The following is a 19,095-nucleotide window of genomic DNA, read 5'->3' on the forward strand; positions in this document are numbered from 1 at the left end:
AACTTTTGAGGCTTTAGAATGAAAACAAAATGTGACCTCTTCGACCAATCTTGCAACAGAACAGCCCCAGAGGCTTCACCGAGGACAATCCAGTCCCTTCTCTTGCTGGATCTGAAAATAAATCATGACCTAAGGTTATTCTTACCCCTGGGTTAAGGAACAGGTTTATGTGTTTGTGCAGCAAGGCCTGGTTCTGTTGGTTCCCAGCACAGAAGTTCTGCAGAAACTCGTGTGCAAGCTTCATTATCTCCTGCATCCTCGTGTCTTCAGCCTGGGATTGCATGACAAAGGAGAGGGGGTTAAAAGGAATCCAAAGGTTCACTTTGAGGTGAGCACAGGATGAGCCACAGCTCCAGCAAGGGAACTGTCACGTCTCTCACACCCCGAAGGAAAACAAACCTCCACCCAGCTCACAGACATTTGGGATGAGCTGGGCCAGCTCCACGCTTCCAAAGAGCGTCAAAAATAAAGTCCATAATAGCAATTACAGTAGTTTATTCTCTAAAACTGCCTGTTCCACAGCCAGGCCTGCCAGCAACGTGCTTTAGGCACTTCTACACTTCTGAACATCCCAGCCTGTTGGCCAAACCACACATCATCACCTCGGGGCTGCCCAGGAAAGCTGCCATGTTCCACTGGAGCACATTCCGGCAGGATGGGGAGGCAGAGCAGGGATGGAAAGTTGTTATTGCACCAGCTCAGCCCAATTTCTATTTACTGGAACCTCCACGCTCCTTGCACCCTTCCAAGCACCTCTGAGGAACTGGTGCTCTTCCTCTGACGTCAGTGTGGATTCCCAACCCACTGGTGGCAGAAGCTGCACGGTGGAAAATTACTGTCTGTTTTTATTTTTAAGGAATTTCACATATTTCCAAGGGTGAAACCCCTTCCACGTTGCCTGTCCAATACACAGTCACGTGCAGGGGCCAGAAAGACGACGAGAAGGTGTTGAAGGGTGTTTTTGCTGCTGATTTTTTAGCAAAATATGAGGCAAGAAACCATGAGACAACATGGATTCTAGTAGAGTGGAGGGTCTGTATCTAAGGGCTGCTGATAAATGCCCTGGGGGAGCAGCCCCTTCCCTCCCCTTAGGGTTCCCAGCATGGTGGGCACACAGCAAGGGGCTTGCTTCCACCAACACAGCTGAATCTATTTCAGAAACATTACAAATATACAGCACAAATATTTCTCCAGGCCATAGTGCACAGCTGTATATTCAAAGACTTCCAATAAACAGTTTGTCTGAACATGGGTGTTTTATAGACTGTGAGGCTAAACCAGCCTCTGTGCATGCAGTGTGCAGGGAGGAGGTTTAGGAAGACTCAGAGGTATGAAAAGCTTGTTGAGGTGACACAAAGCCCCACCTTCTCATAGGGGATCTGCAGCAGCTCCAGCACCACGGCGTGAGCTCCCATGTTCCTCAGGAGTCGCTGCTGCTGCTTCCTGCTCTTCCTCACCGAGGCTCCTTCCTGCACGCAGAGCTTGCTGAGCCGCAGCAGGATCTGCACGAGAGATTGGCCTTAGAGCCCAAATTCTGGCTCTGCTTCCAGAGAGCGCCAGGTCCCAGCGAGCAGCAACAGCAACAACTCATGAGCACGGAGCACAGCGGCTCCAGGCAGCACCTCGTGGCCCAGGCTCCATCCGTGGCATCTGACTAGGGCTGCTGGACTTGGATGATCCTTGTGGGTTCCCTTCCAACTCAGGATACTCTACAATTCTGAGGTTCTATGCTCCTGCAGAACTCAGCCGTGTCAAGTAAAGCCAACATCACAGGCCCCACAGCAGAGCCACAGACACACCTTTAGCTCACACCACACCAGCACCACCACAGCACGTTCTCATCAGGTATTTTCTACATTACATTTCAACAGCACAATGGGTTTGAGTGCAAGGCACTCAGGACAGGGCAAATTAAGTGGCTTCTCCCCTCGCTTACTGCCTTTGTAGTCCTTAACAAGAAAAATATTGTGTTACCATTGAAACAGCAGCAAACGTCGTGTTTCTCACTAATCCATTCTTAAGGAAAGAATACACACGTTGTGCTTATTCTATCCTGGCTTCCCATTCAAGCTGGGATTTGTTATTACTCAGCAAATAGTTTCCACAATGGCAGAATGACTCAGACTTTCCTGGGTGCCTCCCTCTGACTGCAGCTCTCCAGAGCTCTGTTACTCATTTACACTTCCAGTGAACTATCAAGAAGCAAAGTTTTACCTCTTTTACTACCCGGTAGTTGTAGCTGCTAGTACTTTCAGGCTTTTGAGACTTGCTGTGACCTTCCTGAGGATAAAATCAGACAATTTATTAGTAGCTTATACTACTGTCTACATGAAGGCTAAAATTACCGTTCTAGGATAGCGCCCGCTCTCCTCCTGGGAAGGATTGTCATCCTCCAGCTCTCTGACAGCCTCAGAAAAATACATACAATTATCCTGTCAAGTCACATTGACCTCTAGAACACAAAATAAGGTGAGGGTGGGATGATTTCAGAGGCAGCAACCTCCTGTCCTTTACTTGTCACATTCTGTCTCTAATCAAGTCTCCCCTCAAAAAAACCCCTTACTTTCTCTCCTTCTCTATTGTTATTAAACTGTCACTGCACAAATACCAAGAGATTCCTCACAGCGCTGTGTACAAGAAAAGCAACAAGTAGATTACTTGTATTTACTTCCAACAATAAATGCTCCTAAACCAGTGACTGCTTCTTGGATTCCCCTCATCCAGTCTTTCCTATTCGATTGCAATTTATATGGAAGCTAAAGATGGTCAAGGAGGTCTAAGCCAGATGTGCACATTGGGAACATCCTACATTATCAGGTACAGATAAAGCACAGCTCTCTGCTGTCGTTTATTCAAGTGCCATGACTCAAAATGCACCACCTGAGCAGTTCACAGCTCTGCCCTTACCTTACTGGAGGTACTTTTGACTGCACAAATCCCATGCCATCGGTCAGTGCTGAAAGGACACAGCTGGGGAGCCAGAGCAAACCCAAACCAGCCCTGTTAAACCCTACAGGTGACACCTCCGTGGCTGCTACTGGGCATCACCTGGCTCCAGTTCTCCTCTAATTCCTGCCTTAAGCTGAAGGCAGTAGAGAGAACCTCACCTAGGCAGTGTGCTGGGAAGATGGGCCTTGTCACAGTTCTGAAAGCAGCTACACCCTCCAAATAACCACCCAAATTCGCAGCAACACAACCTAATTACCTCTTTCTTCTTGTGCTCGTTTTCACCTGGCACACTGTCCATGGCCTCATCAGGACCTTGGCCTTTATACACCCAGAGCTCAGATTTCTCCACTATTGACCTCAGCTGGTCCAAATCTTGTTTGATCTGCTTGTAGTTGTCAACATCTTGGCTGGTAACAAGCAGTTGAACCTTACAGGGAGGCAAGGCATTAGTTGCACAAAAGGGCCTGGGCTCAGCTGCCATAAATACACTCAGACGAGGAAGAACTCTTCAAACACAGACATACCTGCTTGAAAGCTTGAAGGACTTCTTGTCTCTGGCTGAAGTGCCTGAAGAGCAGCTGCAGAGCCCCAGACACCAGGGGAGGGTAATCATGCATCGTTAAATGCAACAGGACCCGCAGAAACGTTCTGCCCCCGTGATCATCCAGATCCAGAGGGGTGTTCTCCTCACTGCAAACACAGCAGGAGTTAGACAGCACATTAGACTGAGTGTTCAGCACGTTCTAAGACCACTTAGCAGTGGCAGAAAACCTTTTTTCTTACTTAAGGGGGAAATTGTACAGAAATTTTATTGCAGCCTTGAGCTTAGATGCACTAATCCTGCACCTTGGCTTTCACCCACACAGTGGAGCTCTTCCCTGATGATCCTTCTGGCTGAAGAACCTGTGCTCCTTATCTGTGGTTATTAATCCAAATGGGCACTGCTCTGAGCAGCACCAAAGACATTTCAGGGAAATGAAGCCCGGCTAACTGTGGCAGCTGTTTGCAAGCTGTTCCCAGTCCCCACCTCACTCTGAACTGGAGTCTCCACTCCTGGGGAGCTCTCCAGCCTGGGGATTCCCCCTCAGTTAGCACCTGTGAAGAGATACTTTCCTTCCACCAAAGATCCCCTCGGCTTGTTCTTCAATATGTTCAAAGTCTAGGGCTCCTGAGAAAATAAGACAAATACAGTATGTCAGAGGGGCATCAAGGATGTTTCTCCAGCCTAAAAGCATTTCAAATGGCAAGTGGGAACCTGAAACAATCATCCCATTAGCCCCTTGAAGATTCCAGAGTCTTCCCTAACCCACACAACCTCATTCCTTGCGAAATAACCCACCTGGTACATTAGCTGGCATTTCTTGACTACTGCTTCCAGGGGGGGATTCAGACATCTGGGCATTGCTTTCATCAAATTCATGTTTGAATATACAAAGCAGGCAGGAGATCCTGTAGTCCAACCTCACATTCAAAATAAACTGATGACACAGAAGGAGGACAAATGTTGAAATAAATTATGTATTTCCAGAACATCTACAATTCACACATAATGCAGAGCTACCAATATGCAATGTCAGTTGACCAGAGACATGGATTTAAGTTGGGAAAGTTACCCAGAGAAGCTGTGGCTGCCCCTGGATATCTGGCAATGTCCAAGGCCAGGCTGGACAAGGCTTAGAGCAATGTGGGACAGAGGAAGGTGTCCCTGCCATGGCAGGGGAGGCACTGGATGGGTTTTAAGGTCCCTTCCAACTCAAACCATTACAGGATTCCATATGTCTAAGATATGAAAATATTGCCTTAAAAATCCCTAGAATTCAGTAATATTTTCCAGGGATTTCAGCAAGCATGATACGCACACATAATAAATACTTATGAGTAAAAAATTTTGGCAGAGTTTTGGTGTCTCATTAGTGTCTGAAGCTGGCATCCTCATCCCGTCCCCAGGAAAGGAAAGCAGCATTTCCATCTCCATGCTGAGCACGTGCTGCTGCTCTCCTGGGGTGCTGGGGACACAGGAGCCAGGCTGTGCCACACAAGTTACCAGCTCAGCTGGGCTGGACCAGCTGGTGCCAGAGAAACCTCCAGCCTAGCAGAGACCACCTTCTCCATGCTCTTCCTCTTGAGGAGGGAGCTCCAACACCAAGGAACTCACAGTTCTTGCAGTTTTTGGAGAAAATGTTTAATGCCAGTTTGAATAGACCTTGCTAACAGGGAACTCTGGCACACTGAAATATCCCCCTGCACATGCCAGGCCATGAGAGAAGCTCTGGCTTGATCTAAAATTAGCCAAGGTGCAAGCAAGGAACAGAGCCTTCCCTGTGCTGCATCTGCTGCTGAGGGAAGGGCACAGCCTCCCATGGGGACAGGCAAGGAACACCACAGCTCTCCTGCTGCACCCACCAGGCTCTGGCAGCATTCTGACCCCCAGCGCCTCGCTGATGGAGTTATGGATCAGAAAAGGACTCCTACACTCAGAGGGGGAAGATTATGGAAATTATTGCATTTCAGTGCAATAATTCCGTGTCAATAACTAGGAGAAAACATGTGTGTCCCAAAGACTTTGGGGTGAGCAAGTGAAAAAACCACACAGGGGTGGAAGAGAGAGGCTGGCTGTGCATGCTTAAATACAAGTCAGGCTGATGGCTCTGCAAAGAGGAGTCTCCAGATCTCCCTGTTCCCTGGGGCACTTGAGATGGCCCTGCAGACTCAGAAATTGGGAAGACAATAGGGTGGAAAATGACAGCTCTGCTTCAAGTCAGACACTTCCAAATCACTGCTAAACATACATATACCTACTGCAAACTCTTTTTAAATGAATTCTTTCAGTAATGGCACGATGTTGTCATAAGCAAGTTGAGAGCTAAGTGCCTGACAAGGTCACCCTTGCAATGCTTTCCCAGTCTGAGAGTCAGAAATAAACCACAAGGCAGCAGGACACCATTAATGCTGGAGGACAGCACGAGATGCCACAGCAATCTGCACTGGGGGTACCTGCAGGATCTCGATGATCTTGAGCTTGGTGTCCATGACCAGGATGTCCTCCTTCTCCGGCTCACTCTGCTTGACGTTCCCCTCGGGGGCAGCAGCCAGGGGAGTCATGGGCAGGAAGCCCCCTCCCCTGAGCACCACCTGGGTCATCAGCTCCCCCACGCCGTGGATTGACCTCATCACATTGCTCCCTTCAGAGAGGAAACAGGTAGGGTTAGGATGGTGGGATGGGACTGTGTTAATGGGGCAAGGAGCAGCCACATCCTACAAAGAGAAATTGTCTCAACATTACACATCCTCATCCTGGGCACAGGGAAGCAAACAGAAGCATTGCAGCAATTGGAGAGACCCCCTGACCTGTCCATCTTCCTCTGCAGGAATTACTCAGCTTTACAACCAAGCCATGGACAGAAAGGAGGAGATTTCCAAGCACAGGTTTGCTGGCCAGGGATGGAGGGAATTGTCCCTCTCTGCTCTGCAGTGGGCTGGCCTCACCTCCAGTCCTGGAGGCAGCTTTGGTGCCCCAAATGTAAGAGAGATCTAAAAGTATTACAGAGAAGCCAAAGGAAGCTCCAAAGATGGGGAAGGGACTAGAGGAGACATGATATGAGGAGCAGCTGAGATCAATTGGTCTGTTCAGGCTGGGGAAGAGAGGGCAGAGCTCCCCAGGGGCTGCATCTCCTCCTCAGGGACAGCTCTGAGCTCCGCTCTGGGACAAGGACAGGAGCCAGGGAATGGCTGGAGCTGGGCCAGGGAGGGTCAGGCTGGATTTTGGGAAAGGTTCTTCCCCCAGAGAGTGCTGGCACTGCCCAGGCTCCCCAGAGAATGGGCACAGCCTGAGGCTGCCAGAGCTCCAGGAGCGTTTGGACAGGGTGGGATTGTTGGGTGTCTCTGCAGGGCCAGCAGCTGGACTCTGATCCTTGTGGGTCCTTCCAGCTCAGGATGTTGTGTGACTTCATCATTGCACCCCACACTGACACCTGGAGATGAACTAGAACCACCAAAGAGCTTTCTGTCCTACGTTTTCCAGCCTTACCTTTACTTTCCTCGCCTTTTGCCATCTTGGTAATAGGGAAGATGGTAGTGATGTGCACACAGTCTAATATAGCAAGGAGGATTTTGGTTAGTCTGAGGAGGTCACAGAAGTTGTAGAAACCAAAATATATCAGATTTCTGGCTAAGTTAACAACCTACCAAAATAATAATAAAAAGCCTGATTAATACTAAACATTTTGCTATCACAGTCAAGTTGTCTTAACACAGTGACAAGATCAAGAGCCTGGCTGAGAATCATATTTTATCATAGTATCTTGGAATTCTGCAAGACTGTCTAGTTCTACATCACATCAGAAAGTTTTCTACTTCCCCACAAATACTGCAACACTTGCAGTTAATCTCTATGTCTGCAACTGACATTCTATAGCCACAAAATCAGACCATATTTATCTCATTATAAAGCAGGTGAGACAAGGCAAGACTAGAGGGAATGTGCAGATAATTTTTATCATTGTCTTACAAAAGGATGGCACAAATATAAAGCTGAGCTTTGTAACTTGCAAGTTATAAAGTTTCCCCACAAGTCCACCCCATAAAGATCCACATAAAAACATCACATACAGGGCAAATATTTAATGTAGCCCCATTATCTGAAGTATATTACCTCAACCGTATTTTTTTCAGAATATCACATCTTTTCTTAAATTAATGGTTATTTACTGCATGGATTTGCTACATTTTATTTGCACAGACTATTTAACAGGTCAGCAAGTCACAGGACATTTTTTTCTCCTGGTGGACATCACTATAAGCTCTGGAAACTCTCTGCATGCAGACAGTGTTTAGTTTTTCAGATATTTATTCCAGTAAAGCCTGGCTTTGCAATAACACTGAGAGCACAGAGAGTAAACAAGGCTGCTGCAAACCTCAGACAAACTCACATTCATTAACTGTATTTCAAGAACCATCACTGCAAACTCAAACTTCAGTGGGTTTACTTGCATGAGGAGAAAGGAGCCTGCTGAGGCTCAGCCCTCACTAATTACACTCACTAATTATTGCCAAACTACCTGGTGCTGAAAAAATAACCAACATTCCACAAAAAAAAGGATAAAAATCAGAACTGGATAACTACCTCAAAAGTGAGCTTATTTTTCTCTTTATCAGAGAAAGGGAACCTCTGACACACCACATCTCTTAAATATTCCTCTACAAATTCCATTGTTTGTGCAAATCTCTCCTTAATTTCATCTTTGGAAGTTCCACTGCTATCATAGCTGAAGAGGGGAAAAAAAAGAACAAAACAAAAAAAAGAAAACAAAACAAAACTTAGCATGCAAATACACAGGGCTCTTTTCCCCCCAGCACAATTTTGCATTGATTTGTCAAAATCTAAGAAAAGCTAAAGGCTGGTAAATAATTTATCCAAGCGAGGGAGTCAAGACACTGACACCACAATTTCCTGGCTTTTGTTGTTTTATCCCATATGCTCATTAGGAACTATTTTAAAATGTCTGAGGAAAACAGAAAAAAAAAAGAAGACTTTTGTCCTAAAAAATAGAAAAAGCAACACTCAATATTTGAGTGGAAACAATGACAAGGGATGTGCAGCACTGAGGAGAATGGGTGGCCAAGAAAGGCTGACTGGGGATGGTATTTTTCCTCTAAATAAAACCAATATATATGCAAAGCAGATATTAATTTTTAATATAAATTCCAGGGTTTTATTCTCAGTATGTGCAGAGTGACTTCGAAAAGGACAATCCCACCACCTCCCACGAAATACTTTTGCTTCCTGTTTGATCACTTATCACTAGTGAGCCTCTGCCAGAGCTGAAACCATTTGGGTTTATATTTTGGCCATTAAATTTGATTTATTATCTACTGCATCTCTCTCAGCAGAGAAAACCAGGCTAGCAAGGAGGGAAATACAAGAAACCACTGAACACCAGTATTAACATTGACAAGACTTAAATTCCTAACATGTAACATCAATTTTGGGTGTTCATTTTCTCCAACTGAATAAAATGAGCTCTGAGCAGTTGAGTACTATAAATTTGAAATTACTAATTATAAAAAGTCGGTAGAAATGGTCAAGAAACCTGGTCTAGCTGTGGCTGTAGGTTTTTCAGCACTGTGCCAGAGGATTTTCCACTGGAAGTTAAGAACAGAGCCTTTTTTGAGCATCTTCCCCCTTGTTTCTGCTGGTGGTGATCTCCCCTAAGGACATCCTGCCCTGAGCAGTCCAAACTCAGAGGAAATGGCCTCAAGAGAGACTTTAGGGAAAATGTCTTCACTGAAACAGTGGCAAGCCCTGGAGCAGGGAGCCCAGGGCAGTGGTGGAAGCACACCCTGAAGTGTTCCAAAGACATGTGGATGTGGCATTTGGGGACATGGCTTAGTGGTGAATGTGGGCTGACGGCTGGACTCGAGCTTGGAGGTCTTTCCAAGCTTAACAACTCCATGGTTCTCCTGGAACCAAATGATGCAGGAGGAGAGACAAAACCCTTGTTCCCTGGCTCTAGGTCACTCCATGGTCACACTGCCCACACATGCTATGACCACTGAGCTCACCCCACACACAGGGAGCTCCCTGAATCCTCAGGATCACATTATGGGGGGTTTGATTTATTTACAAACTGCATAAATAATGCACGAATTTCGGGCCAATGTGCCATTGCCTTCACACCCCCGCAGCACTCACTCGTCGATGGCGATCTCGGAGGGGATCTCTGACCACAGCCTGGCGTATTTGACAGGGGTCACCTGCTCCTGGGGGTCCCTGTCCACGTGCATGTGCAGCATGAGGCGGCAGAAGGAGGCGCGCAGGTCGTAGGGCAGATTCTCGTCGGCCATGCAGCGCAGGATCAGATCCACGTCCAGCTGCCCCGAGATCTCGTTGATGGCCAGGTACTGCCGGTCAAGGCACATTCGAGCAAACAGGTTCAGCTGGTACCTTGGGGGGAGAGGGAAAACAAGAGGGGAGCAAGAGGGGAGCAACGTTAAAAGCTTATATTTTAATTGAGGTAAGCTTAAAGCTTCCATTTAAATTTCCAGTATACTATAATATATATGTGAAGATGTAAAAATTATACTATGAAGTATATATAATGATGTATTTGTGTGTATTAATAGAAGTAACGTTATATTATTGTTCAGTGTTATATTGTCCAGTAATAGAGCTCATTCTTACTGCAGAAAGAATGAAGTACTCAAACACTAGTAAAGAGTAACAGAGTGAAACAATAGAATAAGTGAAATATCACAGAATAAATAATATAGTCTCTCATTAAGTATCACAGAATCACTGAATCACAGAGTAGTCTGGGTTGGAAGGGTCTCCTTTTGAGCTCCAATAGGCTCAAATAAAACCATGTATTAGGAATTCTTCTGCTAGAACCATTCCAATGGAAGAGATAAGTCAGAGTAAGATTGTTATTAAAAGAATAATCTAGTTGTACTTTCTGAACTGCCACAACTGAGTCTGTCAAATGACTCTCAGGGGTTTATAACCCAGACACAGGAATTTGGTCTGGGCTGAAACCTGACCTTGCACCATGCCAGGAACTCAGTGTGTTGTCAAGTCGTTTGGAAACATGGCTGGTGCCAGAGCTGCCCACAGCACGGCCTGGGCTGGGCAGAGCAGCCCTGCACACCCAACCTGTGCACAAACACAGCTCCACGTTGGTGCTGCTGGCAGGCACAGGGCCACTGAGGGCTCAGAGAGAAAGTGGGAGGCCCAGAGAGCAGCAGTGACTTCTTGCAAACCCAAAGCAAAGCCATCTGCACACCCCAGTCCTACATGTGGCTGTTCCCCCAGGTACCCCCTGAACACAGGGAGCCCAGGGGTCACTGTGCTGGGGCTCTCCCAACACCCCCAGCAGGAAACCAAGCACTGACACAGGCACAAAGTGCTGGGGAAATTCAACACATTCCAAACCTCAACTTTTTTTTTTAAATCAGTTTAAACTGGCTCATGTCAACACCTGGACCTGTCACCAGCATAACTTGGTGCTTTCAGCTCTCACTTCCGAGAGACTTCACCCTCCCTCCCTGAAGGCTGCTGTGCACATCAAACAGGAGTTTTCCTCCCAAACTCCACCCCGTGCAGCCAGGGCCTCCCCAGGCAGCCCTGAGGAGCTCTGAACCGAGTGCTGAGTGCTGCTGACCTGTAGTAGCTGAGCACATCCCGATCCTCCTTCTGCCCCTCCTTGGCATCCTGGGCCAGCTCTCGGATGCTCTTGCTGCGGATCTCCTTGTTGCTGTCCCTCCAGAACAGCCACACTTCTTCCTCATCCTCTCCCACTTCCAAGGCATTTTCTCCACTTGACACTTCTTCAAATTCAAATCGGGAGAGGACCAGCCTGCCAGGAGGAGGGGAGGTTACATTCCAGGGCTGAGACCCACATAAATCCTTCACAATTCCTTTAAGACACTTACTAAAATGTATCTTACCCCTTCAGCAGTAGCATTTTACTACATCAAATCATTGGGGTTTACTATTAAAAGCATTAGATTATAAGCTTTCCATTCAACCTTAAAGAGATGAACATTTCAGCTGCTTTCAATTGAAAAAAGATAAAGAAACAAGGAAGTTAAAGACAGATTATGATGCACTTTCAAAACCCTCTTTACAGAAGAACTGATTCAAAGATCATTCAACAGACCAGGAAAAGACATGGGAAATAAAAATATTTTAAAAAATTAACAGTTCTGTATCCCATAAATGCCAAATGGATCAGAACTTCTTTCTGCTTATGTGATGAAGTAACTGGAAATAAATCAGCTGCTGATACTAAAAAGGCTTCCAGCAAAGAAAAGATCACACATCTGAAAAAAACCCCAAATTAAATACACAAGGATAACTACAAATAAATGATGCACCAATTCTAAGCGCTCGTGGAAATAAATACAAACTTTGTGATTTCATGATGAGAATTAAATGTGCAAGAATACTCTCAGCCATTTGTTTTAAATACTACCTGCTTCCCTTTTGCAGTATTTTGATAATGGTTATCTATCCCCTAGTGTATGTATGATAAAGATGGCTTTATTCAGAAGACAATCAGGATTTGGTGGCTGCTGTGAGACCTCAGCAATGGCAGAGGAAAGCAGGAGACCCAAACCCCACCTCAGTGGTGGGAGGTGAGCAGAGCTGCAGCTCTGCTGCCTGCTGAGCTCCCTCAGGGCTGGGGGAGGAACAGGCCAGGAGCAAAGTCAGTGTGCTTTGGATCAAACAGGAGAGATCTGAAGGATTTGTGCCTGCAGGGCTGAGGATGCACCTGACAGACACCTGCTGTCCCCAGCCCCAGCTCCGTGTGTTTGAAGAGGACCCCACACAACTCCCTGCTTCCCTAGGACGTGCCAGCAGCATGCTCAGCTTGGAGCCACCTTCCTTCTGCTTCACACCAGGAGAACCATCTTGAAAGGCACCAACTTACTTGGTTTCAATGAGAATGTCTGCATTGGCTGGATTCAGCACGGCTTTACAAATCAGCTCCTGTGTCACGGGAATAGACTTGTTCATGGAAACGCACAGATCCGAGAGGTAATCCAAAAACCTGGTGGAAAACGTGAGCCAAAAGGGTATCAATCACCGCTGAGATCTAGACTGAAGCAATGTGCATTTCAGGAAGAAAACATTCAGAACTCCACTTGAACGGCGCAGAGCAAGACTTGCTGCCCGAGGGGACGGCAGGGCGACTGCCAGAACTCAGTGAACTGGCTGTGCTTCCTCCTGAGCAAGCTGGCAGGTACAGACTTCTCCCAGAAGGAAAAGGGTAATCATATATTCAAAAATGCAGCTCTCACCTGGGCTCCCTATTTTTCCTCACGAGACTCACAAAGGTGTCAATCTCAGCAGCTGTGATGTGCTTCTCCAGGAGCTTGCGGTTGTTATGGAGCAGGGCTGTGATGGTGTCCTCGGCCAAGACATCGTAGCCAATCTGCTTCTGCATGAAGCCAAACTGCTTGGCAATGTATTCCTTCAAAACACACAGGCAAGGAGGAAGGGGGTGTAATTAACCCTCGGAATTACAAGTGATAACAGAAAAGAGGAGGATGTTTGTCAATACCAACATCGCAAGGAGTGAACTGGATAATATCCAAATTGTTTGTGTGAAAGAAAGCAAACAGTGACAGACAACCTTAACACCTCCATCCCTCCCTTCTCTCCTGGGCTAGACACCAGCAAGGCATTTATACTTATCTGACAGGACCTTATTTTTAATACATGGCAACAAAAACTAAGCAGCCTTAATTTACAGGGCAACTTTCAATTAAGTCTGTAGTAAGCAAGAGTGAACAAAGTCTTGTAATGCACCTGGATGGGACAGTTAGAAATTCTGTTGTTTTCTTAAATCCCACTTAGAACCACTGATAATTACATTAAAGTTTCTGATAGAGATGAAAAATGCCAGATAGAACGAAACTGAGCCATCCCAAAACCTCGTGCTGACTGTACAAGCACAGCGCAGCAGAGCAGGCTTTACTTAATGGGATAAAGCTTTTTTTTTTAATCAACACAGGAACCATGCTGGTGCCATTGACCATTACAGATGTTATTTCCAACCTGATTTTTCCTGTAGTCCTGCTGGGAGTGCCTGAGCACCCTGTAGCAGAGCCTGCAGATGTGCCTGAAGGGCGCATGGCGCTGATCGCCCAGCTCCTCCAGCCGCAGCATCGGGCCGTCCCCGCTGTCTGTGAAGGGAGCTTGCAGCAGCTTGAAAATCTACAGATTGGTTAAAAAACAGAGACACAACCCCATGAGGCACTGGCTTGCTCTGCTTAAAAGCAGTGTAAAAACTCTCTGCCTTTGTATTTCAAAAGGTACATCAGAAATAGGCTGCAGTCACCAAGTTTCTTGGTCATGGATCAGCCAGGATAAAAGGTGTTGATCACCTTTACTCAACACAAAATGCTGGAATTTTTAGTTCCAGCAATGGTGAGCCTACAGCCCACTACCCAGAGCCTGCTGAAAGCTGGAAACTGAAAGGATCTTTTGGCCTCCATAACTTGAGACCAAAGTTTCATAGAGCCACAGAATGGCTTGGGTTAGAAGGTACCACACAGATCATCTTCCAATCCTCTACCCTGGGCAGGGACATCTCCCAGCAGACCAGGATGCTCCAAGCCCTGTCCAGCCTGGCCAGGTTCTCTGTTGCCAAGTCCCTTTTCCCAACAACTCTCCTCATAGGCAGAGCTTAGAGGAAAACCCAGCCTACCTGCTTCAGAATATTCTGTTCTCTCATCAGCTTTTGTCGTTCTCGATTAGGTTTAGAAAACACCACTTCCAGGACATCTTGCCCAGAATTAGTTCCACCAGTAACAAAGTAGACCAAATCCTCCAACAATTTGGTAACAGATCTACAGAAAAGCCAGAGGTTGTTAACATAAGAACACAAATTTTCTGCGTTAAAAGAACAATGCCAGGTTAAGTTGACACAGATTTCTAAATGCTAAGTGAAAAAGAAACTGCAATTATAGACTGGATAAAGCTCAGAAGTTTGCACAGAATTTAAAATTAGGAACTAATGCTCCCTATTGCTGCAGCCTCACTGTCCAACAGCTAAACCAGAGCAGCAGCAAGACAAGAAAATCACTTTAGGGCAATTCTGCACTTGCCAAGTTCTATTTGGCACTTCTTTCAATTGCCACAAACAATAAATCAGGTGCTAATCTCTCCCAAGGCCAAATAAAAGGGACTGGCTATGGAAGCTCAGGGGCCCTGGTGTGACACAGCCACCTCTGTGCTCTTTTTGTGTGGCCACATTTTCACAGACACGGTCAGAGGATTTGCAACAAGTCACATGTTCAGTCCTCACAAGATGGATTAGGAATTCCCACACTCCACTTGCAGAGGTATGCTGGGGATTAATCACAACATTTCTCATGCTCTCACTTCCTCACATTAGGACAGGGAGGGCTCTTCAGACCAGGCCTGAGAACCTCCACTATAGACACAACAATAAAACCAACAATTTTTTAAAACATCGAGGAGGAAACCGAATCCATCTCCTATTGCTTACTCTGATAAAATTTTCAAAGAAAAAGATCCTGAGTAAAGGAAACAACATTATCTGAACCCAATTCTGGTTTCCTTACCTTCTTTCATTCTGGGTTATTGTTCCCTTTTCCAGCTTGCCAGCAATGGAACCTAAAACTTTACTTGCATCGTTTGCAAAATCCAAGTCCCGAACCTCTGCAGGTGACACTGGCACTATAGCAAAGGCCTCTTTGTCCTCCTTCACTGGAGAGGTACCAATCTGAAACCAGACAAGTTTTATCAGCAAACCCAAGGCAGGAACAAAGCAGTGGTTCACATACTCAGTGATGATGAAACAGAAAAGCCCCTCTCTGCTTAGGCAGCAGGAAGCCAAACTCCGAGAACACTAGCACTCTGTGCAAGCTCAGAGCTGCTCCTAAAGTCAAAGGAGCAGCAGGTGAGATGGCAAAATGTGGCTCTAGCCAGTGGAAAAAACATCCTCCTCCTGAAGACTGTTGTGGACTAGAAGCTGAACAGTCTTAGAAAACTACCATGAAACTGAGCCTATAAGAGCAAATATTTTGCACAGGCATTGTTCATTACTGTCACATGTTTGGAGTGCGACAGGCTCAGGAGTGGAACTCTTGCCAACATCACTTCTGTGGAAGGACAGGAATGAAAGCATGTGCTTACACCAAGTAGCAGAACTCACTTTGAGCATCACAGGCTTCTCCTCTTCTTTATCAATAGGGATGTTGGTGCTGTGAACCCAGGTGTTGGTGCAAAGGTGCCTGAGCCTCACATAGGAGTTCCTGAAAGAAAGTCAGGAGTGCCCCAGCATGAGTCAGCTTCCCACAGCTGGGAATTCTTTGCATTGTTGGGATTGTGAGATGTTGGCAGGAACAAGTGGAAAAGAAGTGTCATCACTATCCACGCTGCAAACTACAACTGGAATAACATTCTTCTTGCCTTAGCTCATTCTATAAATTCACCTGAGGAAGGCTTCTTCTAGAATGAAAGATTCTGCTCTACAACAGAACCACAGCCACACTGAGCTGCTGCACAGAACAAACTGAATCTCTTCCCATCCTCACTCCACCACCACTGGAGGCTCCCAGCTTCCTCTCTTACCTCTGGGGTTTTCAGCCCAGAACTCCCCAATATCTGTGTTTTAAAGTATCTGATGATTTTGGGAGTTGCTGTATAGATGGAACAAACTTGCTGTGCTTTCTCAGTGGAAACAGCAGCAAAGGGGCTGCAGGCACAGTGTGTCTTGGGAGGGTGCAGCAGCTTTTCAATAGCAAGTGGTGCACATGAACAGTAAAAACCACATAAACAACAGAAAATCCTGTGCTAAATAGATTATTTTACATCCTAATTAACCCAATACAGACAGGTCACAAGAGTGCCTTGATAGAATACCCAATGCTTTTAGTCCCAGGTCATTCCTGCCAAGGAAGTCACTTAGAAAGTAATTTAATCTCAATTTTCCCATCCATAAAATGGTGTTCTCTTACTTACACCTCAACTGTAAAGTACTGAAGTCAAGCTTCAGGCATTTTCTAATTATTTCTACACTAATCTGAGCAGGAACCTGATTCCAAAGGATAAAAGCAAAACAGCCTGGGGCAGCCTTACCTTAAAAAAGCCCCGAAAACTCACTGAGCCCCGCAGCAGCCTGAGCTGTGGCAGGGTGGGGACTGTACCTGGGGACGAGGCTGTGTCCCCCTGGCAGGGCAGGGTGGGGACTGTACCTGGGGACGAGGCTGTCTCCCCCTCGCAGGGTGGTCGGGTCCAGCTCGAAGATGGAGGAGATGTCGTTGCCCTCGGGCACAGACACCAGGGAATAGGCCATCTTCTCCTGGGCTCCCCTGCCCCGCCGTGCTGCGTCCTGCTCGGGGTCCAGCTGTGGAGGAACCCCAACCCGGTCAGGATGAGCCCTGCAGAGCCACCCCAGAGCCCAAACACACAGAGACGGGTGCAGACAGGAGCCTGGGGCAGTGACCTGGGCTGCAGGACACCAGCACCACTGACAGCAGCTGCTCTGGCCAACCACTCCTTGCTCCCCTGGTGTAACTCCTGAGTAACAACCACAGCAACTCCCCCTTCACACAGAATTCATGTCTTGCAGAAGAGACAAAACCCTCCAGCCATCCACCCCACACATTCCTGACTGCTCTCTGATAACACACATCAGCTGAGATCCCAATCCTGACACCACCAGCTCTCCAAACATGTTCCACACATTGCAATTATCCCTCTAACAAAGTAATTAGTGAGCCAAAAATATGAAAACCAGCCACACCACACACCAACGAGCTTGCTGGGAAATAATCAGCTTCAGCAGCAAAAATGGGACCCACATCCATCAATCCCAGGCAAGAGAAACAAAGAGCTAATCAAGGAGCTGGAAGGCTTGCTGTTCACACCACAGCTTGTGCTGCTCTCAAGCACAATAATATGTTCCAAAGGCCATGGCACCAGAAGGATCTTTATTCCCAAGGTGCCAGCAAATCCTCAGCCTCCTTCAGCAAAGCAAAGACACATCAATTGGGTAAAACCCTGGGGTTTCAGACGGAAGGACGAAATGGTAGGGAAAAAAACAAAGATGAACTGAGAAAAAGGAACAACAACTTTCTCAGAATAATTTCCTAGGGAACTCCCAGCTATCACTAGTGCCTGAAGAAGTTGCTCACTGTCCTGGCACACAGGAGCCAGCTATCCACAGACAACCACCTAAACCCTGGATGCAACTTCCACAGTGGCCAAGAATGAATTCCTCAGCTTCTCTGTGCTGGTGGCACCAGGGAAGGGAGGCACCCAAAGGAGTCAGCACTCTGGCACCTGCCTGTCACAGTCCTGTGTAAGGCACTGCCATCCCAAAGCATATGGAAAAGGTATCCAGTGTTGCTTGTGCCTAAGGATACTCTCAAGTTAACATATTTGCAGTCAATGAACTTGGCTGCAAAGCAGTGACATTTAAAGGCTGATTTTGTACATGGGAACAGGCAGTTATCTGTATGGAACAGAAATACACTTTGGGAGTGTGCCTTCAAGGGAAGGAGCAACTCCATACTCAGAGTCCATCTGGAGAGAAATTCTGGGAGAAATTCGCTCACTTGGAATGAATTCTCTGAATTTCAGCTGTCTCCTTCATCCCCCCAGCAAGGGGAGGGAACACAGCAAGGAATACAGCTGCTCTGCATTCCCAGCTTGTCCTTCAGGAGACAAACTGGTCACTTCTCAAAACTGTGGCAAAGTTGAACAGGAGCAGTGGATCAAAAAGTAGGAAATGGGGCAGTTCAGGGAGCACTGAAACTTCAACCCCAAAGCTGACAAGAACAGCCCCCTTGCTGCTGGAAGCAATGGGAAATTCCATGCCCATGGAAACCCTTCCTGCAGAGCCCTCTGAGGGACAAGGAGAAAGCAACAATAAAACCACTGAGCTGAGCACAGAAACCCTGCAGACAGCTCACATTTGGATCAAGTTGGAGGTTGGACAAAGTTGGATAAAGCAGCCTACACCCTCCTGTCACCAGTGAATGTTAAACGATGTGGCAGCTTCCTGTCAGAGCTCAGTTTTGGGCTCCTGGTCCTGTTCTTGCTGTCTGTTTTTGCCATCTAGTGGCAAAGAGAGAGCAGGGGAAAAGCAGAGAGCTGAGACAGTGCAGTCATGTTATCCATGCACATGTCAGCAGGACACATCACAGGGGCAGGGAGGCCTACACCTAAAGGACCTCAACAATGATTAACTTCCAAAAAACAACCAAATAAAAAACATCTCAGTATTGGATTCCCCCCACAGCTCCCCACACAATAGCTATGGGTGGGGTTTGTTCTGCTCTTTAGCATGTTTACTGCAGTCAGGCTCCTAAATGCCACCAAGAAGTCATCAGGAAAGCAGCTCAATCAATATCTCAGGGCAAGGGAAGCATTTTTATAGCCAGGCTGTAATGACAAATCCTTTTAGGAGGAGAAATGCACCCTGCAGGATTTCTAAGCATCGCATTCATCTCTTAAGAAGGGAAGGAATAGCTTTTTGTCATATCCAAATGGTGCAAATCTTCCATAACACAGGATAAATGACCAAGAAAGCTGTGTAAGCCTATGATCAAGTCCAACTAAATAAATAAAATCCACAACAGAAAGTGCTGTTCCAGTTTTCTCTGTTTTCA

General features: G+C 46.6%; 1 protein-coding gene across 11 annotated transcripts in view; it reads right to left on the reverse strand.

The window, feature by feature from the left end:
• ITPR1 (inositol 1,4,5-trisphosphate receptor type 1) overlaps positions 1-19,095 on the reverse strand; it is a 147,234-nt gene that overhangs the window by 80,083 nt on the left and 48,056 nt on the right. For 10 of the 11 annotated variants that reach the window (XM_085072233.1, XM_085072232.1, XM_085072231.1 and 7 more), the window contains 19 exons: positions 16,675-16,826; positions 15,633-15,732; positions 15,040-15,200; positions 14,160-14,301; positions 13,508-13,666; positions 12,748-12,920; positions 12,378-12,497; positions 11,106-11,300; positions 9,641-9,892; positions 8,072-8,213; positions 6,977-7,130; positions 5,944-6,131; positions 4,289-4,427; positions 4,059-4,117; positions 3,474-3,635; positions 3,206-3,376; positions 2,215-2,280; positions 1,365-1,502; positions 146-271 (listed from right to left, as the gene is read on the reverse strand). In XM_085072233.1, the coding sequence (XP_084928359.1) occupies positions 146-271; positions 1,365-1,502; positions 2,215-2,280; positions 3,206-3,376; positions 3,474-3,635; positions 4,059-4,117; positions 4,289-4,427; positions 5,944-6,131; positions 6,977-7,130; positions 8,072-8,213; positions 9,641-9,892; positions 11,106-11,300; positions 12,378-12,497; positions 12,748-12,920; positions 13,508-13,666; positions 14,160-14,301; positions 15,040-15,200; positions 15,633-15,732; positions 16,675-16,826 (2,799 nt within the window). Of the gene's footprint in view, positions 1-145; positions 272-1,364; positions 1,503-2,214; positions 2,281-3,205; positions 3,377-3,473; positions 3,640-4,058; positions 4,118-4,288; positions 4,428-5,943; positions 6,132-6,976; positions 7,131-8,071; positions 8,214-9,640; positions 9,893-11,105; positions 11,301-12,377; positions 12,498-12,747; positions 12,921-13,507; positions 13,667-14,159; positions 14,302-15,039; positions 15,201-15,632; positions 15,733-16,674; positions 16,827-19,095 lie in introns of all 11 variants that reach the window. The other variant, XM_085072227.1, reaches the window with a different exon arrangement.

Source organism: Lichenostomus cassidix, chromosome 12 (assembly GCF_008360975.1).
Source record: "Lichenostomus cassidix isolate B80296 chromosome 12, HeHo_3.0, whole genome shotgun sequence".
Classification (NCBI taxonomy): domain Eukaryota; kingdom Metazoa; phylum Chordata; class Aves; order Passeriformes; family Meliphagidae; genus Lichenostomus; species Lichenostomus cassidix.